This window comes from Falco punctatus (genome assembly GCF_963210335.1).
Source record: "Falco punctatus genome assembly, chromosome: 7".
Taxonomy (NCBI): domain Eukaryota; kingdom Metazoa; phylum Chordata; class Aves; order Falconiformes; family Falconidae; genus Falco; species Falco punctatus.
Window position 1 is genome coordinate 1,483,687 of NC_137587.1, and position 26,360 is coordinate 1,510,046.

The 26,360-nt window shown below is 41.0% G+C and overlaps 1 protein-coding gene across 1 annotated transcript in view; it reads right to left on the bottom strand.

The window, feature by feature from the left end:
• Nucleotides 1–1,525: 1,525 nt before the first annotated feature.
• The window catches only part of RTF1 (RTF1 homolog, Paf1/RNA polymerase II complex component), a 34,298-nt gene continuing 9,463 nt past the window's right edge, over nt 1,526–26,360 (bottom strand). Inside the window, exons 3-18 of the mRNA XM_080394825.1 lie at nt 24,050–24,197; nt 22,344–22,548; nt 20,117–20,231; nt 18,398–18,509; nt 16,817–16,952; nt 16,067–16,244; nt 15,056–15,138; nt 13,770–13,857; nt 13,573–13,680; nt 12,907–12,984; nt 11,688–11,809; nt 11,264–11,321; nt 10,607–10,684; nt 9,295–9,390; nt 8,877–8,988; nt 1,526–7,075 (exon numbers count right to left, since the gene is read on the bottom strand). Coding sequence (XP_080250951.1) covers nt 6,969–7,075; nt 8,877–8,988; nt 9,295–9,390; nt 10,607–10,684; nt 11,264–11,321; nt 11,688–11,809; nt 12,907–12,984; nt 13,573–13,680; nt 13,770–13,857; nt 15,056–15,138; nt 16,067–16,244; nt 16,817–16,952; nt 18,398–18,509; nt 20,117–20,231; nt 22,344–22,548; nt 24,050–24,197 — 1,824 coding nt within the window. The 3' untranslated portion in view covers nt 1,526–6,968. The remainder of the gene's footprint in view (nt 7,076–8,876; nt 8,989–9,294; nt 9,391–10,606; nt 10,685–11,263; nt 11,322–11,687; nt 11,810–12,906; nt 12,985–13,572; nt 13,681–13,769; nt 13,858–15,055; nt 15,139–16,066; nt 16,245–16,816; nt 16,953–18,397; nt 18,510–20,116; nt 20,232–22,343; nt 22,549–24,049; nt 24,198–26,360) is intronic.

Genomic DNA, 26,360 nt, shown 5'->3' on the forward strand with positions numbered 1-26,360 from the left:
TTCTTCAGGAAATGGAATTACACTGCCTTCCTTCATACTGCGTAAGGGTAGTAAGTCTATTAAAACATTCGGCTCACTCTTCAACACTAAGTGCCAGCAATTGTAAAGAGAAAACAGTACTTTTCCAATTCAAACAATTCCTCTCACGTTTCAATGCTGAAGACTGAGTGCAAAGAATACATTCTACCCCAAATGTGTTCTACCCAACCTAATCTCACTCAAATTACTTGCCCTACAGAAAACACGCTTTATCACCCACAGCTTACTGGAATGCAGGATGCTGAGAATTTAGGAAGAGCCAGCTGTTAAATTCCAGGTTCTTCCCAAAAGAGAGTCGCTGTCTCCCCCAGCAGTGGGCTACAGTAGCAGAACTGCTCTTTACATTTTCCGTTCAATTGAAAGGTATAAATTACAGAACTTTTGCATGGACTGTGTATTTAGAGAAGCCAGATTGTAACTAAATCAATAACCTATCATCCTCATTTGCAAATAGCTACATGCTGCGTTTGGCAACCTGGGTAACTCCAATCAGTTGTTTTAAAACAGCAGCTTGACTATGGAGCAGAAAGTTATAGTGAAGTAAACTTGGGTTTCACTTAGAATTTACTGTAAATAGGATCGTTCATAGCAGAACTTTGCTTGAAAGGGACCTCAGGAGGTTCCCAAGATTAACCTCCTGCACCCAGCAGGGTCAGCCCCAAGGCCATGTTGCTCAGGGCTTTACCCAGTTGAAAACCTCCCAGGGATAACAACCTGCACAACCCCTTCGGGCAGCCTGTTCACTGACTCACTGTCCTCACGAGGGGTTTCATTACCTTTAACCAGAACCTCCAGTTTCAAATTATGCTGTTGTTTTTCACTCTCCCACCACACACAATTTTAAAAAGCAGATTACTTCCCTGATAACTTCTCCATATTTACTGGCAAGGCTTTGTTAGCTCCTCCTGAAGCTGTCCCTTCTGTTACACTGAAGATCTCGTCTATGGTCAAAGAGGAAGCATAATGTATATAAATGAAGCTAAGAATTTACTGTTAGCATATGGAAATGTTAACCCAAATCAAGGATTGCTATTAGCCTAGCTCTATTACATAAAGAGTAATAATGCAGTTAGAGTACTTCTATACAGAAGTAGTTGCAGTAATAGAGTTAAAATTGCAACACACCTTCCTCTGTTTCTGTCCCTTTTCTAGGGGCTATGTTCATCCTCCTGTTGCCCCTCTGAGTCTGAGTCAATAGCTCCAGGCTGGTGAGAAGGATAACGCATAGCTGCCAGCTCCTGGAGTCCTTTGTTGGGAGGGGTACGGTGCCGCTGTCTTCCTCCTCCCTCTAGGATCCACTTGGGTTCTTTTTATGTTTGCTAACGTGCTTTCACACCTTTCTCTTTCCTCGTTTGTCTACAGCTCCATGCTACATCTGAATTTATCATATATGGTGCCCTTCACATATATTAGATACCATTTCTTTGTTCTGTTACTCCCTAAACACAGTACTGTCCAGTTCTGATTCTTTTTTTTCAAAAAAAACAAACACAAACAAATCATCCGTCCCATCTGTCCCCCAATCCAACAACAAAAAATACTCCAACCAACCAAGCCCATACTTAAGCACTGGTGAGTAACCACTTGAAGGTTTTTAAGCCTGTCTCCAGTCCCACATGTGTGCCCCAACATTCGTCAGTAGTTCTCTATGCTACATCCTTTGTTCTTCTGTTCTAAAGCTCTCTGCTATCATACCATGCCTGCATTTTCCTCCACCACCAGCGTTTTGGTCATAAGTATCTCATTCTACATAAATTAGCTGCTTATTGCTCTCACATACATGAGACTACAGTTATGCCACACAAAGGTAAAACACATGAGCCATAGACACCTGACCAGTTAGAAAAAAATCGCTGTTACAGCAAAGCTTAGTAAAGCAAAGCTACAGGCAGGTCAGGAAGAGTCCAGAAAGGGAAGCCTGACCAACCGCAGCCCCGAGGCCGTGCAGACTCAGTACTTAGCTTGCGGCCTGCTGCTAACAACAGAGACGGTGTTACGGTGTCACGTCACCACCATCTTCCACTCGAACAAGCTCCAGGCCCTGGCCATCGTGGTGGCCCTCCACTAAGCTCACTCCAGCTGTTGCAATCTTCCTTGAACTGGGGAACCCACAAACTGGACGCAGCATTCTACACGCAGTCTAACACGAAATGCCAGATACACCATCATAAGTACTATCGATACTCACCCTCCCCACCTCACAGGTGATTGCAGTGTATTAGCTATTCCAGGGAAGCTCCTGCTTTATTTATTTTCTGTAACTATGCATACGCTTAGCTGAATACTGCTTCTTCTCAGTAGAAAGAGGAATGCTAAAGAAAAACAGTCAAGTGTCTGAAGACTGGCACACGAGGAACACCTGCCTGTTATGCCCTGACACAGCTGGCCCACAGGAGCCAACATCTAGATAGGTGTCAAGGCATAAAAAACCCCAAGGGAGTATCTAACAGGTGGATTTCCAAACAGCTAGAAGAGTTTGAGATGTTACCACCACAACTCCCTTCGTGCTTGCTACCCCTGCAGTCCAACTGACGAAGCAAAAAATAAAGCTTTTTTTTTTTTTTTTTTTTGACCCAGGTAACTCCACACAGTACAAAACTGAAGAAATCGTTCATATGATATTCCTTCTGCCACTGAGCATTTGGGGGGGGGCCTAAAACCTCAAGCAGCTGATGACGGTGGTAAGGTAGAACCACTGAGTGCTTAACCATTCCAGCTAAAAGAAGAAAAAAAAAGAAAATTCACCCATTTATTCAGCTACTTAAGCATCTCCCCCTAAAACTGAGTTACTTTGCTGAAGGAAGCAAGACTGCATACGGATCAGTAGTTTAAGTATCAAATTTACAGCACTTATTTCCCCCAAAATTCCAAGCTTAACATGGTCTAGTATCTTCTAGTTAAGATGGGGGGGAACAAAGACACCAAATCCCAAACTGGAGATGACAGCTATGTGCCTTTTCATTCCCTGGCATATATAACCCGTGCAGCATTTGTGCAGACTCTCATTTATAGTTCTCAACTTTTCTGCTTCCACCTTCTGCTAGGAATGAACCAACTGTGAAGCAAGTTCTTCACAACTAGTTCATTCCTTTTCCTTTGAGGCACAACTCTTCCTTTGGCTGACTATCCTTCCCAAAGCCAGTAAAGACTGCCAACCCATCCTCCAGACCTTTTATCCTAAAGATTCCTTGAAAATCTGTGACCTTGCACAGCAGCTTAAAAGCATATGCTTTTTAAAAAAGCTCCTAAGGAGGTAGAAACCTCTTGTTTGAGGCACACCAAAGGAACACTTTGTTAATCAAATCTCAGTTACAGCTCTTCACAGAGTAACAGGCTGAGCCTCCCAGGCTGTTCAGTGATACACCTACGGAGACAATTCTGCTTCCCAGACAGCCCAAGCATGAACTCCACAGAGGCACACACGCGCGGTCCCAGAAAGGATGCGTGTGCTGGGAAACACTGCCCTGCTCCTGGTGAGCCGCCACGGCTGAGGCAAATTCTGTGCGACGCACGTAGGGAGGGGGACGGGGCAGCACGTGCAGGGCAGACGGACAGAACTGGAAAAAGCAGTATGAGCTTACTTACAGACTCACAGGGTAACAGGTCAGAGGGGAGCTCAGCGAGGTCTCCGGTCCACCCTCCTGCTCAAAGCTGGGTAAGCTACAAGGTTGGATCATGTTACTCATGGGTTAATCCAGCCTTCTCTTGAAAACCTCCAAAACAGAGACAGAACGATCTCTCTGGGCAACCTAGTCCCAAGGGTGAAATTTTTTTCTCTTACATCTTGGCAGAACTTGTCCTGTTCCAAGTCATGCCTGCTGTGTCTCACCCTCCCTCCAAGCACCCCCTGAGATGAGTGTTGCAGCTTCCCTAAGTTCAGCTACACGCTTTAGCATCTTTGATTACAAAAGCAGCCTGGATTTCTACAAGATGAGCCAAGTCCGTTTTTTCATGAGATGCAGCAGAGGTGCAAGTAAACTGACCTTCCAAGCAGCTCCACTTAATTCTAGTGATAAGGAACAACTCCAATTGTTAGAGCGCGACCCAGGAGTCAACAGCCACCCTTGCAAAACAGGGGGCTTATTTTTCATTAGTTATTTTACAGTATTAGTATTTTCACTAAAATCATCCAGACTGATAAATGAAGTGTCAGTTTCTAGAAAAACAACATCCAGACAGGAAACCCTTAGCACCTCAGATCAAGGCATAAACAATCAACCTTATTAAACCAACAAACCAAGTTTATTTATAGAGGTCTGTACAATTGTGATGAACTATGCTAGGACACCAATGAAACAAAGCAAACAAGTCTCTCCCGCTCTAACGAGTGGGAGGTGTAGTCACTCACCTTCACATGCACTTAAAAGAAAAAAAGATTACAGCTTTCATACACAGTTCTGTAACTATTCAAGAGAACTTTCCTGATGTATTGTTCTCAAAGTTAAGAGGTTTGCATGATAATTTACTGACTGTTGCCTCTCAAACCCAGTATTTCAGCAGAATCCAGAGACTGTGAGAGGGCAAGTGGCAGTTTCATAGGTGCAGATAACTACGTCATAGTCCAGCATTCAGATCTGCACTCTAAACTCACCGCGTCTCCTGTTTTGGTTATCTCCATCAAAAGTTATGTGCAACACTGTAAGGGTCTCATCAACATTTTGGCTGTAGTATAGATTATCCTTGTGTTACCTAAAACCAACACATCGAGGGCAAGCTTATTAAAAATACTGGATCTGAATTACCTTTACGTTTAGAGACCGCTTGTCATTGTGTCTCAGAGCTCTGAGGCATTTCTGTGGAAAAATCAGTTCCTGAATTGCTTGATTTGGCAAAGTATTTCTGCAAAGCATTGGAGAGCGATTATTTTGAAAACTGGCTATTGCAAAATAAGTTTTGAATTTTTTTATTACAAATCTGTAGCATCATTGAAGCTGTTGAAAAAACCAAAATCATATCAAATGCATATCTACACAGTGAATCACGATGTCTCCTATGAAGTTATCATGGTAGATTCTATAAATCCACTCTTAAAAAAGTACGTATATGCGAGAGCCTACTACAGCTCCAGAGAAGCTGCTAAAATAGGCCATCAAATAAAGCAGTCTATGATTACATATTTACAGAATAATCCACGTGTCCCAGAACTATGGAATATTCAGTAAATAAGTATTGAAGGATTTCTAATTATTTGTTTACACGGTAATACAAGCTGCTTCATAGGTTGATTTTTTTTTTTTTTTTATACACAGTTCATAGGATCAATCTGCACACAATTACATGATGTTTCTTTAAAGCTACTGTTAAAAAAAGGAAGAGAAAGTTAAGTAAGAACTAGATTAAAGTTTCATTAAGAATCCAACAAGAAAGTATCAAACACAGGTTTAAACGTAACCAGTGTATGATTTCAGAAAAACAGTAATGCTCTGACACAAGAAGAGCATCAGCATTTTCCCTCTTCAGGGTCCCCCAGAAACATTCCTATCCAGTTCAGTGCTTAAGTTATTATTTACGTACTGGCCTGAGTAGGAACAAACACGTGCTTGCACGCTTACCTGAACGAGGGCCTCTAATCTTTTAGACTTCTAATTCTCTTTTAATTTAGTTCTTAGCTCCACATGTTCAGTTGTATCTTGTCTGGAAAAGTTCTTTGTTAAATGTCACTTATATTTACACTTTGATATTTTTTTTATTATTTTTTTTACACCTGAGTGATAATTTAGCTGTCACCTTGTGTCCAGTCAAATATTCCATAAAGCCATACAATTCTTGTGCTAGTGTTGCACTCCACTTGCACTAGTTTATATATGAAAAATGTGCATCAGCTACCTCTCATACATTGCCCACTGACCTTTCTACTGTGTCCTTACTATATCCTTCCCCTTCCACACAAAGTGATTTTTTTTTAAAATTTTTTTTTGTTTGTTTATAGAAGCCCCGTTTAAATCATTCACAAAGCAAAAAACAAAGTGAGCTGGAGCCCAGCGAAGACACGATGACTGAACAAATACGTAACACTGGAGGCTTGGAGAAGGAATTAAAGCCCAGCCAACGAGCACCCCACCGCCATCCCAGAAAAATCTACTCCATACAGTTATAGCTGGAGACTCCAGGTGTGCTACAGATGACAAGTCCCACATCAAGAGCTGTGTACCTCTCTTTCATCAGTTAAGCTTAAGTAAAAAAGGGAACGTGAAGTTAAACAGCTATATCAGCCAAGCCGTTTTAGTAAGAAGAATCACATTTAATGAGTTTGTTTCTTGCAATTTCAGATGCTCAAGTACAGCTGGTAGAAATTCAAAACAGCCGTAAAGAACTGTGACAGACGGATACAAATAGTACTGCAGCTTAAAAATGATAAAAAACACCTGAAAAAAAGTCACACAACCCTCCCAAAAAAATTTACACTTTGAACCTAAGCCAGTTTTTGAAGATTCCCTTCTCCAAAGCTAGGATGAAGGAGGAGGAAGAAGAAGAGGAAGAAAGTGCAGACGACCTTCCAGCCACAAAGGTCTTGCGCCAATGTTTATTCACCGTGCCTGTGGTGGTATGTAAGGGGAGATCACCAAGTGCTGATTCTGCAACCACCAAGAGACTCCTATGGAAATCCAGACCTCAGGCTAATACTGAACACAGAGTGGACCAACGAGCTGCATCAACAAAATAAAAACAAAACTCAAACTAAAAGAAATGGGAAAACCCCAAATAGCACAGATCCACATTTGTGAGGGGGGCAGGAGGAAAGGGCAAGAAGGGAGGTCTATACAGTAAATAGTTGAATGGTTTATGTTACAGATGACTGGCAGTTTTAAAGAGTCTCTTCCCAGCTCCATTGCTGCTCCAACCCAGAAGGGAGAACTGAAAAGGGAGGAAGAAAAAGGTAGGACATCGTCATGGAGCATGCAGGATCAGAAGCAGCAGAGTGGGCGTGCTCAAATAAGCCCCCGCCTCTTTTTGTAGTCTTCCAAGTTCAACGACCGCCGAGGGGCACCGTCCTTTGCTGGTGGAGCCTTGGAGGTGATGGCCAGTGCCTTAGATTCTGTTGGGGATAAGAAAAGAGTGAGGACGTAAATACATGAAAACTACAGATTTCCACTCACTGTTTTTGTGGACATCTTCACCACAAAATTGCGTTTGGCTTCTCTAGTATAAATCAGGTTAGACCGTCAGTTAATAATACAGCTTATCTTCATAGACAAAGCATGTGCACTTTTTGATTGTTTGTCAATTCAGCTTCCTGCTGATAAGCAAACTTTCATTTCTTCTTAAGAAAACTACTCTATAGCACACTGAAATCACAATACAAACAGAGCCTTCAGGCTCAGTTCCAGGATCTTTGATAAAACATTGTCCCATGAGAATAGCAAGCACAAGGGGACAGATAATAAGTGGACAGAAGTCAACTTCCTATCCACACCTACAACAACATTTTAGTCAGTCCCCAGGATCGTTGCTAAGAAAGGGGACTGCACAAACGAAGATGCCAAAACGGTATCTAAGGGAAAAAACCCAAACCAGTCATACTTAAACTTCTGCCTATATTGTGTGTGTCTCATCCTTCTCTTTTTCAGTACCCTTCCTGGTTTTCAGTGTCCTTCAGTGCCTAACCCCCACCCGCTTGCTGACTCTCTAAAGTACATAACCATCTGTCTCTGCAAGTCTATTCTTGGCATCCTAACTCATTCCGTATTCCTACATCCAGAGTCCCCACCTCAACCTAGTTTGGAAAGGCAACCTCTCCTACTTTCCCTTCTTGACAAACTTTTAAGTCTTTGTGTGTTCTGATGGCACTTCCTAAGCTGTTGACCTCCAAGAACTTCAGCTCATATTCTTCCAGTAATGCAAAAAATAAGAAGGCTCGTGAGTCAAATTGCATTGGTATATTCCCACGCTTTCCCCTCCACTGCAAAACAGCTTGATAGGACGAGAGGAAACTGCCTCAAGTTGTGCCAGGGGAGGTTTAGATCTGAGAGTAGGAAAAATTTCTTCACCAAAAGGTCTGCCAAGCATTGGAACAGGCTGCCCAGAGAAGTGGTTGATTCACCAGCCCTGGAGGCACTTAAAAGGCACTTAGGGACACGGTTTAGTGGTGGACTTGGCAGTGTTAAGTTAACGGTTGGACTCAAGGGTCTTCCAACCTAAATGACTGTGACACTAAACTGTTCTTGCCGCACATCTCAGGCTCTCAAAAAGTCAAGATCACAAAGAGGAAGGTCAGCAAGTTTGTGTCTATACCTTCACTTCCTGACCAGTGTTTTGGTTCCCCTAAAATTTTGCTAAAATACAATCTGCAATACCAGTTCAGGAACAACAACTTTGTAAAGCAGCAGGTTCAAAATCAAATAAAAATACTTTATCCACATAGCATGTACACAGATTATGGAACAGGACATCACAGGCACCTAAAGTGTATCTGTTCTCAAAAGTGATTAGACAAATTAATGAAGTAAATATCAAGGCAGGCAGATATCAAGGCTTATTAAATGCAATGCTCCCATCTGTTCCCCAAAGATTATGCAAGTCATCGATACTGTAGATTGGAAGAGTAGGTCAGAAAATGCTCATTACGTCCTTTTCTCCCTAGGCATCTGGAGAAAGGATATGGTGACATACAGGCCTTCAGTCTAACACAATACAGTTGTTCCCGTTTTCTCAATGGATGTCATTGGCACACATCCCCACCTCCTCAGTTCAAGATACTTGCCAAGATGACAAACACAGAGTCCTTCCTTCCATTTTCCAAAGCCCACCAATGATTTTGAAAGAATTATTCTGGAAGAAGTGAGCTCTACCATAATGAGCTGGACAATCGCATCCCCAAACTCAGCTAGAACACCCACCTGAACTGGGAACCTGAAGATCAATCTTTACATCAAAGTCATGCACTTTGAAAAGATCTTCTGAGAGGTCACTGGCTGATTTAGAGTTCACATCTTTATCCTTCCCTTGACCCTGAAATAAAAACTACAGGTAAGTCTTCAACCCTTATCTGTCCAAACAAACAGAGATTAAAAAAAAAAAAAAGCAGCAGCTTTTTCCCCCACTTCTGTCCCAAACATACTTAGTTTACTTTCATACTGCTAGAGAAACTTTATTTTCTTTCCCCAAGAAAGAAAAAGCTGTTTCTTTTCTATGATAATGCTCTACAGGATACCTACTTCTAGAACTGAAGCATGCACATCTACTATTAGTCATAAGCTTCTAGAGCAAAATGGTGACAGTAGGAGGAACGTAACAGAGACAGAAATGGAAACTTGCCTTACTCATGTCCTTTGGAGCATCTGGTAATACACCAGACCCGTATTTTGCATTTAGCTGGGCAAGAATGGCAGCTTGGACAGCAGGATCTCTAGACTGCAAAGGGAATGAGGCAGGGGGGGAAGGAAAGGAAGAAAAAGTCACTGTACTTAAATCGGCAAAAACTATACTGTTATTTTGTTAAAACGGCACTCATATCCATGAATCTAAAACCATAGGAGGCTGTAGATCAGTTAGCCCAGCCTTCAGGATTTCAGAGACAACTGAAATCATCCTGATACTGTCAGATGCATCACACAGGTAACAAACTCAAAGTTAGCCTTCAGAAAGTCTTTCTTTAAGAAAATGAGAAACACATTTGCTGTTGATATTGTTTGCTCCCATGACTAGTCCACACTACCATTGAATGTATTTGCTTTCAGCTTACAGTTCTGGCTGAAACACTACTAGAGAGAAGAAATCTTTAGAAAACTGTTTTCTTTACATAATAGTTATCTATTATAATAAGGCTACTCAGTTATCGTTTTTTCCTAATAAAATAATTATTTCTTAAATAATTATTTAATTCAAACCCTGCAATAAAAGTCCTTTTCTATTCCCTTGCCTGTTTGTGGAGACTGATGAGAGCCAACCTGACCAGTTTTTTTGTTTTTTGTTTTTTGTTTTTTTTTTTTTTTTTTTTTTTTTAAGTACTGATACCAGAATGTTATCCTGTTCCACAACAGGCCTCAACAAAGCCAGATGACTTAGATGTTGGAGCTGATCACCTTGCTATCCATCATTTATATAGCTAGAGACTGCAGTTTTGCATAGTATCACAGGGAAGTTTGTGACTTCTTTAAACTTCTGTTTAAAGTTTGAACTACTTTATCCATCACAGGCCCCAAAAGTTTGGGCTCCTCTCTACTTCACAGATCTTTCAGGAAAGTTTCAACTAATTAGAAGCAAAAATCACACTTAAAGCAAACTGTCTTCCCAGCGCTAACTAAATCTGAGTAACTCTACATAGAAAAACTCACTACTGAAGTCTAAACCACAGTTGCTTCACCATGTACATACCCACATCACTTATGTCCTTCACACTTCGCATTAAAAAAATGTGTGTATATTTTTTTTTCCACTTTTTCCTTCTTTTGGGATAGTCAGACCAGGATCTCACTCAATTATTATCTCACTCTAGCATCTGGAGCGTTAATAGCATATGGCACAGATGGGAATGAATACAAACAACATTCTCCTTCCTACTTGCTGCATTGCACTGGTTTATGTTTCTCTGCAAATTGCCTCAATTGAACTTAAGTATTACACTCACATTAGACACTATTGTGGGCTTGCACTGCCGCCTAGTAAAGGGGTCCATTTGTTGGTTTTTCATGCTGTGACTTTCAGCCTGAAGAAGAAAAAGCACATGGTTTTGCAGAGTTCACTACCTGTCCCCTTGTAAATCCTCCCACAGCACCCCACCCATGCCTGGGCACTATATTTATAGCTGGCACTCATCAGCTGTATATCATATCAAGATCAGAGGAAAGCTAGCAACAGCATTACAGATTAGAAAGACTGTGACACAACCACAGCCCTATGGTTCACAGGGCAAAACACAGAAAATAGGTGTGCTTAACTCCTGGGACAGTTAAGGCTTAACCATTTGTTAACAAGCTTAACTTTTCCTTAACAGAAGCGTCAATGCAGAAATGAATATTTCCTTTAATATTTTATTTTATTCTCTGAAGTCTCCTTTCTGATTTCTTTCCCATACAAAATGCACTACATGACTACTACAGTCAGTAATTCGCTGATAACAGAGTTATCAAAAGGATAAAGTGATCTGCTTTCAAGTCATGTCATTTGTCTATATGAAAAATATCACAGATCATTAAAAAAATTTAGTAACTTCACTATGCAATTATCCCCCCTTTGCATCATTTCATCTCTACTTGCACAGAAGTATTAATTCAGCACTATTTACCACAAGAGCCTTCTCAGACTCAACGATATTCCACTCTCTATTTCTCTGGTTGATGTAACTGCAGAAAGAAAAAAGGAGGGTAGGGTAAAGAAAAATAACGTGACTGTCATTTATCAATCCCTGCACAATAAAACACCTGACAGCTTCATCCTGATCATAAATTATTTTTATCGCAACACAACTGCTACCTGGGGTACGTGGAAGAGAATTTACATTTTTGACGGTTTTAATTGAATGACAGATACAAGGAAGTGAAGATAGGCAAACACTACTAGAGCCATCACAATACAAATTTCATTAATATATCGTACCGAAAAGAAAAGACAAAATCTTGCAGTTGATTCATTACTGCATTAGTTTCTCTTCTCTGTATATTTTGATTGATACTATTTAAGAAAGAACATTCCCAATATCTGTTTCTTACCTGATTGCAGAAATATTTTTTGTTCGTTGACGATCCAGGGCCTCTGCTCTCTCTTCAAGTTCATTAAGCTGATCTTGAATCTGTTTGGCCTTATCTTGGTCCCCCAAGTCCTCAGCCATAGCCTTCAACCAAACAATAACTCATTAGACACTACTCTACCACAGAGCTAGTCAGAGAAACAATGGACAGACCCATGAATCAGCCAGCTAACACTATTCCAGTTGCAAATGTTCTGCCCCGCATTGTAAGAATACAAAGAGCTAAACTCTCCTTACAGCTTAAGGCAAAATGGGACTTCTTACACCAAAGAATTCTGAAAACCTTTGAAACCCCTTAAACTAAGGAAGAGGTAGGAACAGTACTCCCAGCATGAAGAGGAAAAGTCAGTCAGATGATTTTAAGTTACAGGCTTGATTAAAATGTAACATCTCTATTTACCAGCTCAGGAAAAGAACGATTATTTCTGCAACTGCCAGCTGCCACTTACTCCAAGGGGTCGGGAGTCCCCTACCAGCCACCAGAAGCTTATTGTGCCACCTGGTGGCACTAAAGAGCAATTGCACCCTTCTGCAAGGGAAAACCAACCGCGCGGCTTCATCGCGCGCAGTACTGAAGCAAGAATGTCTTGCAAGAGGACTGCACAATTAAAAACAAACAACATGTGTTCTGTCTATCTTTATCTTCAGAGATACTTAAGACTCTGTTTCGTGACTTTGGCTTCTCACCACTGTTAGGCCTGTTCCTTCCAAGAGGCCTACACGTAAAACAGTTCAATGGCAAGTAAATCTTTTGGCAGCGTATTCTTTTCAATATCAATTACTGGTCACAGAGTGACAATTCTGTCAAGCCTGAGTAAAAGACAATTTAACACAACTTATTTTTACTATTTTAAGAACTATAGGAAATCAACTTTCAAATGTTGTTATGCAGTACTTTGGAAGAAGAGGAGAAAAAGAAAAAAGAAAATCAGTTCCTAAAGCAGAACAGCTTCAGGCCTTGTTTAAGGGACACCTGTAATTGTTGGCAATTGCCTTAGAAAAAGAATGCAATAGCTTTAACTGGGTTCTAAGCGTTCTGAACCCAGCGATAAACCTTGAGATCCACCTTTTTAGCTGTATAAAGTCGAGCTTACTGCTGACTACGGCCAAAATCCAGATGAGCTCCAGTTCTTCAAAATCAAAGACTGCATTAAGCTTGCAGGCATCATCTCATCTCTCACCTTCTCCTTTAACAGCTGAGTTTTCTTCATAGCATAATTTGGAGGTGCTTTTCTGAACCTTTCCTTCTCTTTCACAATCTGTAAGATGCAGAAGAAACAGCAAGAATATGCAAACATGAGGTATCTGTTTCAATACTTAGGTCACTAAAAGCAACAGACTGGTATCACCTAAGAAACGTACTTAGTGCCACAGAATTTTACTCATGCTTTTTCTCTCTGCTGCATTTTTAAATTTGTGACTTGGTAATGAGTTACAGCTCCATTCCCCTCACTTAAAACCTACAAAAAATCTGATGCTAATCACATTTGGTCAGTATTAAGCAAGTATTAAACTGCAGAAACTAAGAAATGCATCTATCATGATGCTGTCAGCTTTTCAGAACTTGAGAACTAAGTTGCCCTACTCTAGTTAGGAGTTCAGGGTTCTGCAACACAAGTTCAAGAGCAGGTAACAGGGCACAAAGGATGAAGAGTAAAGCAGGAGTGAGCCCCAAACAGCTGGATCACCAAGCTATTCTATCCAGTTAGGCAACTCCATTATGAGCTTCTTATTTGCTTAGGAAGCAAATACCATGATCATCTTGCTCTGCAACAGCCAGTGCTCTACTCCATGAGTACCTGTCACCTTAAAGTATTGCCACAGCCTCACTACAACACACTGTTTACCTCCTCAATGTCCTGGTCATTAAATTTGTAGTTGAGGGCTTCTTTGATGGACACTTCCTTCTTGTTTATCTCATCTAGTGTGGGCAGCTGCATCCCAGCAGAGAACATCTAAACACAAGAGACAAAGAGGTTACCTCCTACTTAAAAGTATCCTTGGCAAAAGGCTGCTAAGAAACTAAAAGTCTGACAAAACTTACCGCTTCCTTCCACTTCATGAACTCACTTTCAGTAAATTCCTGATTTGAGACAAACTCCAAACGGAACACCCGTGAATCACTGCCATGCCTGCAACAACAAAGTGTATCAGCATCCCTCTCTGATGGTGCAGAGCTGTTATCTTGGATCTGTAGACGTAAACTGATTCAAGTGGCTGGTTCTGGGCTCCTTAAGGTAAACCTCATGGCTCACATGCTACCTACTCCTAACTTCAGTCAGGTCAGCCACAGTTCAGGACCCTACATCAGCTATTAGTAATAATGCAAAGGAATACTAGACCGTGAGTCTGCAGGAAACTGTTGCTCAGGAGGAAACAGAAACAGACCTCTCAAACCTAAGCCTTACCTACCCTATTCAGTGACAGATGGCATGATCTTTAGAAACACAAAGCTTATGATTTCATGTTTCAACCAGTACTGAATTATAGCATGCCGGAGGCAATCCCTAGCTAGTTTTCTATTCATTGACCAGTCAAAAGCCAGAAATCCCTAAACGTTTTCTGCAAAACACTACCTTTGGCACTACCAGCTAACTACTATACTACTACTAGCCAATAGTAAGATTAGTTGCCATCGTGTAAGTTTCACTCCAAGCATGGAGCTCCCTCCTGAGGCAGCCTAAGAAGTTACTGAATGTCCCAATGGATTTAGATAAGACTTTTTGTTTTTACTCCACACCTGCATCCACATGCGTTCTCCACACACCTTCCTGTTTCTCCCAAATAGCTCACATCATCTTATCCTATCTCACCAGGATGTTTTGTATCATAACTCTTAACGTTCACCTCATGATCCTTATAAAGGCCATCAGAACAACTGAGAAATCCAATGCTACATATTCAGCTTCTTCCCTCCAAAGTACCATGCTGTAACACACATGCCAGACCCAACCATGTATGCCTTTAAATCATGCACATCTCTAACACCTGATGACAACAACAGTGGAGAAAAGATAAAAAAGAGCTCAAGAGGCATACACAAGCAATCATCAATTACTAACGCAAATGAATGGCTCAGATGTCAGCACATCATAGGCCTCTGCCGGAGTTTTTTTTTGTAGCTTCCATTACGCCAAAGGGGGGGGGGACAGGACACGGGGACAGACACACCCAAACAAACAAATCCAATCCCAACATTCCACCACTAAATGGCAGGGTGAGACCCAATCTGCTTCCTAGCTCTCATCTCCAAACCACACACAGAACGTTTTATTTGCTATGAAAAGGACACCGATTCATGAATCGATGAGGATGACTTTGGTATCTTACCGCAGCTGCAGTCCTTTGTTTGTCCGGGTACCACCAAGCTGGTAAACCTTTGCAGTCTCTACCACACCAGTTATTTCAGCAACCTGTATCACAGAGTAAAATACAGAAGAGGAAGGATGCAAGGGGCTGGATTTTTTTGTGTTTTCCTGGAATCTAATCTAGCATATTCAAACCTTTTCATAGAGATCAAAAGCCTTAACTAACTGACAAGTCTAATTAGATCAGGGAAAGCAAGACTCTTCAGTGTACATTATCAGGTACTGAATCAGTTGCATCATGCACCACCTATGAGCTGACAAATTAGACCACCTCAATGCTTGATACAGTTTTTCCATCTTCCCAGTTCTGCCTTCCTGACCAAGTGGTGGACACTTTCCTACTTTTCCTATTTCTTTTTCAATTAACACTGGTTTGGGTTAATGTATGTCCCAAATGAAATACACTAGTGCTGCTCACACACTAAACGCAGCCCCTCCCAGGGACCTTTCTAATGCAATTTTAGAGAATATTATTGCATCCTATGATTGTGCAGTTACAGCAATGAAACAGAAAAACAAAACTATGCTCTCAATCACTTTCTCTTCTGAGGCACGCTAATGTACTAGAAACACTTCGGGGGAAAAAAAAACCAAAACACTCCGAAGAAAACCAACACACCAAAAACCGAGACCATGCAATAACTTGGGAACATGCCCAGAAATAAGGAGTGAATGTTACTCATCCTTACTTGGTCAATACAAATGATGAGACAAGACAGCATGAACCAAAGCTGGAAGAACAGGCTTTGTCAGTGCTCCCTTTCTCTCGCTAAATGTATCTCTTCACCTAGCTGGTCCCATAGATTCATTTATTTTTAAACCAGTCTCCTCCACTTCTTTGGCAACAATTACCTTTTCTGCTTATAAGCAATCTTTTTATATTAATCACTCACAGGTACCTGGGAACTGCTAAGCTGCAAATATTATATTACAGCACTATAAAAAGAACTAAATCCGCTGGAGCTAAACTCACCCGATAAACAGGTTTGCTGTTGTGATTTCCAATGCCAATGCGGACAAAGCAGCCAGTGACTGTCTTGGCGAAGAAGGGCATATGACACCAACGTTCCAGCTTGTGTCGCGATAACCGTACTCGGTTCAGCTCTTCAGGCAAGGACACTGGTTGGGACTTGGGAGGAATTTCTTCTTTCCTGATTGGGAAAGGTGAAAAGGAATAAAGAAATTAAAAAAAAAAAGTAGAGACAATCACCAAAAAAGGGGTCCTGAGCAAGGTGCAGCATGCGTGCCAACTAGTTAAATTACCAGTAAAAGTAACGATTCATCATACACTAGTTACCTGTTGATATGTGAACTTAGCATTCATAAGAAAGGCTTAATGTGAAGTCCCAGACTTGTTACTACCCCTGCTACTGCAAAGCAGACTCACACACCAAGGCAGTTTATAAGCCGCTGCTCTAAGATAAGCCACCATGCACCTCTGCCCTGCTAATACGCCAGGGTTCTGCAGCTGCTAAACTGTAGGACTAAACAGACCTGTAAACAGCAGCGTAAATGGGAGTAAAGGGAACAGCAGAGAACTGAAGTTGCAGACCCATCCAAGGTAAATCAGTCCCACGCACCATGATATAGAAGCCAAGGACTCAAATCCAAGCGATGCAAGTTATGTCCAAACAATTCTCTAAAACAGTACATTTACATAAAGTAGATCTCTGGTTTTGAACACACACTTGCAAGTAATCACAGTCCAGTGTTTACTACTTACTCTTCCTCTTCATCAGAGGATGAGGATCTGGATGAGCGATCACTTTTCTCACTAGACTTATCATCCTCTTCCTCCTCTTCATCATCAGAGTACACTTCGCTAGTTTTTAATGGCTGTTTTTTTGCAAGCAATTCAGCTGAGGGAAAGAGAGAGAACAAGGAAAAGCAAGCTGTGAAATTTTTATGAAAGCTTCCTTTTAGGCCTGAAACCTTACTGGGGTTTTTTTGTTTTGTTTTTTAAAAAGAGGCAGGTATCCAGTGTAAAATTAACAGCTACAAGTGCCACATGTTCAAATCCACTAGTAAGCTAAGCATCCCACTGTATATATTCAAAGAGAGAAATCGAAGTATTTAAAAGCATCTAACATCTCGGTTGCGCTTATGTTCAGTCTCCCAACTTGACTGTGCATCGCAATGCAAGATAGACATAACAACTGGATAAACGACTGTGGTGGGTTGACCTTGGCTGCACACCAGGTGCCCCACCAAGCTGCTCCATCACTTCCCTCCTCAGCAGAGCAAGGGGGCAGAAAGTAAGATGGGGAAAAAAAATCGACTTGTGGGTCAAGATAAAGGCAGTTCAATGAAGCAATAGCAAAAGGTCGTGCAGGTGGAAGTGAAAGAAAACAAAAGATGTTATTCCCTACTTCCCATCAGCAGGTGAAGTCTGGCCACCTCCCTGGAAGCAGGGCTTCAGTATGCATAGTCATTGCTCCAAAAGGTAAATATCACCAATAACAAATGCCACCCACCCCACGCTTCCTCCTCCTTTCTCCAAGTTTTGTATCTGAGCAGACGTCACACAGTATGGAATATCCCTTCGGTCAGCCAGGACAGCTGACCCAAACTGTCTCCTCCCAAGACCTTGCCCACCCCCAGCCTACTGGTTAAGGTGGGGGAAATGTTGGGAGACAGCCTTGACGCTGTGGGAGCACTGCTCGGCAGTAGCCACAACACTGGTGTGTTATCACCACCTTTCTAGCTACCAGTCCGAGCTCAGCACTGAGGGAAGCTACGGGACTCAGCCAGACCCATACGACAAGATGGAACTATTAAGTTAGACAAGTCGTTGTTACTTTGCAAGGGGATAAAAAAAATAAATCTCATGTTTGGAGAGGACGACAATAAAACCCAGCAGAATAACAAAAAGAGTTGCATTAAAAGTCTGTGGCAAGACAGACAAGACGATGTGCCAGTAAAGAAACAAAAAAATGTAGACACGGTCACACATGTACAATAAATATGGTTTGGAAGGTTCAGAGATTAAGTAACAGAATCTAAGTGACCAATTCAAATAATGATCCAAACATTACTAAGTGCCATTTAATGGACTGTGATGAAAGTTTGCTTTGTTTTCAGACCATTCTGGGGAGGGGTGGTGGGGAGGAATACAGACAGCATCAGTGGAGTCAAACAATATCCTAGGTAGTCAAATCAGGCAAAAGACCAAGGAAAACTCGGACACAGAATTCATTCACACCAAGGTGTAAGAATGTTGCAATTATTAGAAACAAAAAGCAGCACTTTCAGAAACCTGTAATAATGCCTCAAAAATTGTAGCAATAGCAACAGACTTCCATACCTGTTCTGTTCTTCCTTTTCTCTCTTTCTGCTTTTAGCTCCTCCATTGCCTGAGATTTCTTGTCTAGCTTCTCATCCCGCTTTGATCGCCGCTCTTTGTTATGTGACATGACCTAAAAACATGCACAGAAAGTCCCTCAACACCAAGTGCAATCCATACACTGAAATGCATTAAAACAAAGATTGTTTGCACACTTTGAAAACTTCAAACAGAAACTACTAGCAAACTCCATTTCAAAGTATTTTTTTCCAAGTTCATTTTTACAGAGGCTCAGGAGAGGGAAATTAATCTGAAGTATATTTCTTTTTTCTACTTTGTATCAAAAAGAATGAACATATTTACACTTCAACATTTCTGCCACCAAGTTCAGAGAAATAAAGTGGAAAGAATTCTGCAATGAACAAGTAATGAGGAAAAGCTGGATAAATACTCTTCTCATTTGCTTCTCTTTCTGCAAGGCCAAATCAAGGCACTTGCATTCATTCAGTAGCAAAAAGAAAAGTTACATTAAAAAATACTTAAAGTAAAAACAAAGTTGTGTGCAAACTTGGCAACATGGATTCAAACTTTAGATGTCATACATCTTTTAAAATTTTCTATTTCTAACAGGCCTGTCTGGAATACCAGGTAGCATGGAAAGAGCTTCTACAATAAGCATAAAAAGTCATCTGAAGTAAGTCAAAGTAATTTCTGGAAGACACTGTGAAGAACTCTGCATAAGATCCTTTTATATATGCATATATATATATATGCACCTACACATGACATATCATGTATTTGGACTGTATAAGCTTATACACACACATACATATATGGAGTTGAGAAGAGCAGGGAGATGAGATTCAATCCACTTAACATGTGCCTAAGGGAAAACTCATCTCGCCTAATTTGATTTGTGTTAAACACCTACTTCAACTAGAAAGTAACATGGAGTGAGTTGCCAGCTGGAGATGCCCTCCTCCAGCACAAAGACAGAGGTGACAACAAGCGTAAGGAATCAACTAGTTCTTAGATGGCTGAAGTTAGGCAAGATGAATCCCATCCCACTCTGGGAGCCTATCTGCTCAGACTCTAGAAGTAGTTAAGGATGGGATCTTAACCATTTGAAACTACAGCCAATTCAGCCATTTGAAACTACAGTTCAGTTACAGATGCCTCACCCCAAAACCAGCTATTATCCTCTTTCTACTTGAGGTGGGAAAACTATGGAACTACTTCTGCTCCTCCTACAATTGACTTTTTCCTTGACATTCCAACTAGCAGAAACTAAGCATTCTTTCCATTGTATGTGCATGCAAAATAATTAAGACAACAGCCGAGCAGTTCTTGGCCTGCTCTCTCAAACTTTCGCTTGCAAGAAAGATGGCATATGTAACATTTCAGACTGAATGACAGAAGTTTGGCTACAGGAACTGCAAAAGGTTGCTTTCCTGTTCTCATATGGGAGGAGTATCACAACAACTCTACATATAGCTGCAACTTTGCATTTTTCATTAAAAGGAGCTATCAGTGTACCCCTCAGCAGGCCAAAGATGTTAATTTCTTCAAATAAGCTGGAAAGGCTAAAAGATAGCTTGAGCATATAAACAAACTAAATTCTGACCTGCTTACCACACTGTTTGACACTAAGGGAAAACATCAGGGGCAGAGAGAAACAGCATCCTATCTCCTATCGCCAAGGGAAAAGGGTTTGTTACTAAGGACAGTTTCATTTCCTACCTGGGATTCCTGGATCTGTGTGAGTTTTTTCTTCTCCTGCTCTTCCTCTTGCTTTTTCTTTTTCTCTTTCTTTTCTTTCTTTTTTGCTGTTTTTAGTTTCTTCTTGATTTCAAATCTAGTAGCAGATATTGAAAACAAAAAGAAGGTATGAAAGAACATTCTCTCCTTGAGTGAGCAAAGTACTGCCCAGATGCTGCAACAGCTTAAGTTGTTAGCAGGCTGTAAGAAACACTTCCACTGCTTGCCCCAGATGGATAACCTTTCAATGCTATTCTGTCCTCCATTCCCAATCCTTCCCCTCCACAAGAAAAATAAGGTGAAAACCTGAGCACAGAAAAGTGCAGGCTGACAGACAGCTAACCTAAAGGGCTGATGAGACCACATAGTAATGGCTGCTCCCCAGAAATCTGTCCTTACTCCATCCTTGCCAGTGCAGTGTCCATTGTGTGCTGCCTCCAACTCTAAAAACAATTGGCTATTTCACATCATCTGAATCTCAACAGCTAAAAACTTGGTTGTTTAAAGCCATTACCATGCTACCTCTTCACTGCTTAAACTCCACCTTTCTACTGGCACCAGTCTGTATAAGAATGACCACAAAAAAAGTCACAGCGAGTTCTCCTTTAGCAGTTACAATCCAAATCAGACTCAGTCAGTTTCTGCAGTCCAATTTAGTCACTTCCATTTCTACATTCATGAAATATGTCACCCTGAAATCTTATTTTCAGCCACTGTCTTCAGAAGAGTACTGATTTTGCTGGAACTGTCCTGTGACAGATTCCACTGCACCATGGACTGGCCACTGCTTTAGTGAAGTGTGCACATGGACAAACACAAGAAAAAGATTATCTTCCAACAACTGAAATTCAAAATATGTTACCCACATGCATGCTACACAGTCCATTCGTCTTCAGTCCTTTACACCTGGATTTTGCAGGTAAGAAACTGAAATGCCAGATGAGCTCATTGCCCTTTATGCCCTTACCATGAAGTGGAACACACAAGGCACAGGCACGGTATCACACGCAATGCCTGCTGTAATCCCAATGAACTCACAGCACAACAGACATACGAAGAGCTAGACAGCATTTGGAAAGATCCAACTTACCATAAAGTTAAATAACTAACCCCCCTCAGGTCTACCTGCCAACCCCTTTACATAGAACAGGACAAACTCGTTTAAGATTAAATCAGTAACTCAAGCTTACATTGTTTAGCTTCTATCAAGTATTCTCCAGCATTCATTCTAAAAGACAGCCAGTTACCATGGAACAGCAAATGAAATTAAAAAATGTGGCATCCTTCTACCCGATCTAAATCCCATCTTTCACTCTTTCTGATCCCCTTGAGTAGAGCAGCAGACTAGAGAAGACATTGAAAATAGTATTAAAACCACACACAGGCAGTGCTCTAACTATGGCTTGGACAAATGGACAGTCTGAGTAGCAGCTTGTATTGACATGATTTACTCAGGTGTTAGTCCTCTAGAGAAATTTCTCAGCAAGTGAGAAAAAGAGAGAGAGATGTCACTGAAGAGGTAAGAAACTGCAAAAAACTTGCCCCGTGTGCCAAATCTTTTCTGTTAGACACTTGGGAAGAAAAATACCTCTACTACAAGGAAGCTGCCTGACAGGACAGTATTACAGTAACAAATAAAACCACAACACCTAAGGCAGAAATCCATAAATAATCTATCAAAAATGAGATTTCCAACACCACTCCTCGTTATTTCAATACCCTTCTCTTCTATTAGAGCCCCAACCAGCTTTACACCCATACAGAGGCAACTCTAACACTGCTCTGTGCTTCACAATAGTTTTCCGAAAAATTCCAGAAGCTCACATACACCTTACACTTTGTTAGCCTTTTATCACAGTATCAACGTGTGACAGCTAATACAGAAAAAAAAGACAGATGAGAAAGCAGTCCTTCTGGCTGTCTGGTATCTAGCATGCAAAGCAGTAATATGGCTGCAACGGTAGCTGACAGAACCAGGTATATTCAACAGCTGAGAAACTTTCAGAAACTGACTTTCACAAGAACGCGCAGAATTCCTGCTGTGTGCTTCTCAACTAGCAACAAGGACAGTTTACGCAAAAAATCCACAATGATGCTTAATTCACTTAATAGCGCTGAACACCTGGACCTCAAACGTGAGAGCAGAGTCAGCATATCCTCCATTCACCCTCTATGGATTTGCTACCAAGTATCAACACACAAAATTCACCTTCTCTTTAGCACTTCTCTCTTCTCTATCCGGTTAAACAGTTCCTGCTCTCTCTCCTTTTCTGTCATTTGTTCCAGTCGAGCACGGTCTTCTTCATCTCCCATAAGATCTTCTCCATAGCCATCATGGAATTCCTCATCTTCAGATGAGGAATCTGAATCTGAGCTAGATGAGGAGCTGTTGCTTTCAGAGTCAGAGACTTCTCCTAAAACAAAAATACAAGGCAGCAAGATTCAGCTGGGGCAAAGCCCAACCACTTCATTGTAGCATGTTAGCAAAGGATACCAAGAATTAATTTTACACTCCTCCTCCACTATACTAAAAGCATAAATATCATGAGAGCTAAACCCAGGAGGAAATACTTTATCATCTTAAGATATGCATGCTAAGAAACGACAATATGAGCAGTACTACATGTGAACACGGATTGGGTAATAGTAGAACAAGCAAATTTTAGGAGAGCTTTTGGTTAGTGGTATTGGGGTCTTAAGGTGAAATTTCTACGCCTATATGCTTATGTCCCTGAGAAGTTGCTTATATATCCATAACCTGGTTAAGTGCATGTGCACACCTCAAATGCCACCATTAACCACCACCTCATTATAGCATCCTGAAGAACCAAAATTCATCATATGAATTGCTACATCAAAAGATAAAAGTTGAACACACTACCCTGAGGACTGGCAAGTCTGTGATGCTAGCTCTGTTACTGTAACTGTAGCCCTCTCAGTTGTACACGGGCTTAGGGAACAGCTGACACCCCAGTAATACTGGGTAATGCCACCATTAAACCTGATCCAAGTCCAAGTGCTGTGATTATCTCACCTAATCAACTACATCACACCCAAAGCAGCCATTAAGATCCTTTCTTTCACTTTCATTCTGGTCTCATGTTATTTCTAACAGTATGTTATATTCCAGCTTTGCAAGCTTACACTGGGGAATGCTGATTTGTAGGCACCGATATATACAGCACGATATAATCAGTCACTTCATGCTTTGGTCTGTCCCCGCTGTGTTTAACATACTCAAAACTGCAGTCACCTTCATAGTCTTCCTTAACTTTGGTTTTTTTAGTATCAGCTGAAATCACAACTAACCACCTGACAATCTTCCTGAGCATGATGAAAACATGAAAGAACACAGGAAGTTTGCCCAGCATCAGAACAGATTCAAGATTCATGTAAAAAAATTCTGATGAAGTTATAGTAACTATTTTTCTTCTTCTGTGACAGTATAAATATTCACAAATTCCAACTGAGTGCAAACGCATGCAAGGTAAGTTCCTATTTGCATCACGCTCAACACTATATACCTCTCCCTTTTTCATCACAAGAGAAGTTTGTGAAGGGAAAATACATCAATGGGAATAAAAAGAAATGCTACCCATGCTACAGATGGGACATGCTAGAAGGAAGAAAAGAATTTTCCAGGAGAAAGTCAAGTAATGAAACATGTCATACATGCTTCAGTTGAAACAGTATTTAGTGTTGTGGTTGTAATGGGGTGCTTACAGCAATGCTATACCGAATTATCTGCACTTCAAGCCATGGCAAGCTTAACTGTCATCCAGACCACTGGTAACACAAACAAAACTCCTTGAAGGCAGTCTTTAACACCACCATCTAACACCACTCTTCACTGTGTGGAAAGGGGTACCTTCTGTTGGAAATACACTGCAAGTAGATGCACATGTGTTATCTTACCCTCTTCAGGTGCTGAGCTCTCAGCTGAGCTGTCTTTATCTGAGCTGCCTGAAGAGGCAGCTCTGTTCATCTGTTTCTTCATGGCTCCTTTCTTCTCTGCCTTACCCGTTTTTCCCTTTTTTTTGTTTTTAGAACCTCCAACAGTCCACTGCAAGGAAAGAACCAAGAAAGGGATCGTGAGACACAAACATCACTCTCTTCTTCCTCCCTCAAAACACTGGAGTAAAAACAACAGAAACAGCCCAATACCTGACAGCAAAAAAATCAATCATACAAGGAAAAAAAAAGCCAATAGGAAATTTATCAAATGAAGGCATTTCAAAAGTTTGTGTTTTGGAGGTGGGGTCTTGTGTAGTTGTTTGGTTTTGGGTGGGTTTTTTTCTTAAAAAACCCAAACAGTTAACAGTGCAAGCCAACAGTTGGTAGAGTGCTTCTTTTAAAAAAAAATGAAGACTTCAGAGTCTGCAATATCTGTCAGGAGAAAAGAGGTACTAGAGGTTTCTAGGAAAATAATTTTAAACAAGTCTCCAACTGCATTTGTACGGATTCGCTTCAGTTTACTACTATTAAATAGAAGCAACAGATGTGTTTCCAAAACTAGTTTATTCGAGAGCAGATTTTAGATTTCATGAAGGCACACCAATTATATATGAGTCTTTCCAAAATCTCAATTTTACCAAGAGTACACAGCATCTGTATTTTTATGCAACAAACCACGAGCTCACTTGTGTATAGACAGTAATGTCAGCCACAACCTGCATCTACGTACCCAAGATGGAATCAGAATCAAACCAGAATCACAGAAATCAGGAAAACAAAATAATAAAAAAACCCCACAAACATCAAGCCTTAATTTTCATTTTCTTTTAATATAATATCTTCAATTAACTTAAACTGTGGTTTCCAAGTGCAGCACTTATACCACCACACATACATGGGTAGCAACTTTAAACCCCAAAAGTCCCAGAAGAAGAACTAGTATTTACCTTACATGTGACTTATTAGAATTTTTGCATTGTCCTAACTACCCGGGTAAAGCCAGAAGGGAACAGAATCAGTTAGGATTGCCTGTGTATTATTTTAAGGCTTTACAGTATTTTGCACTTTACTGCCTCTCCTAGAAATTCTCCAGGAGCAAGACCTTCAGGGGTAAGACAGTTTCTTTCTAAATACTTTTTAAATACATATATTATTATTTTTTTATACTGTTTATCCTCTCCACACCTGCATATTACTCTCATCCTTCATGCGTATCACCATCTGTTCAAGCACGCAGTCTACTAAAAAAATACGTTCCTAATTCAAATGAGCAAATACTCTTTTGCACAACTGAGATCTTGTGCTCAAAACTCACTGGAAAAAATAAATATTCTTTAGATTTGACCTCAGGTGCACACAAACATCAGGCTTCTCACCCATTCACCTCTTCCTGGGAGATGAATCAAGTCCATCTCTGCAAGCAGTAATCATTCCATCAAATTTGATTACTACTTCTGCCCGATTACGCACCATCTTCAGAGAACCCTGGGGTTCAAATACTCTTAAATGAAACTCTGCCAAGTAGTTCGAAGCTACAACCTGATCTACTAATATCTGTAGTACTTCCTACGTTTTGATTATTCTCACCCCCAGCCTTGTACCTTTCATATTACCAGCTGCTTCATCATCATCTTTAAGCATAAGCTTGTGTATTCAAAAGCATCTGTCAAAGGCCAGGCAGAAGTTTTTTTTTCCGAGGTAAACACAGAGCTACCTAGCAGTGTACCAACTGCAATGCATGCCCTATGCAGCTACCCCACTCTGTTATCATCCACAGGACAGGTGAAAAACTGCACAGAAAGCGTCTCACTTGATATCAGCCTGAGCTGGCACTCAAGTCTCTATTGGCTTCCACATTAAAGTTTTACTTGTTCAGTATTACAATACTGCTGTCTAATAATATTCCTGGTTGATTATGCCCATGTAAATGAGTTAAGAACAAGCACGTACTCTGCCTGAATCCGCTCAGACCTCAACGTTAAGGAATCAGCCCCCAGATATGACAGAAAAGTGCGTTTTTGCTATTTGTTCAAGAGCTCACCCACTGCCAGCATACTAGTGAAAACACAACAGCGAGAAAGTGAAACTGAGCATTTAGCAAGGAAGAGCAGAGCCCTCTGAACCAGGGATGCAGAGGTGCCTCCTTCCCAGAGCTCTGCCACTTCTTTCAGTGTTCTAACACTGAATTACACCTTGCGTCAGCATGCTGTCTGGCAAGAAAGCAGCACACAGAAAGCCGTAGTATACACCATAGTTAGAGCAAGACCTTGAG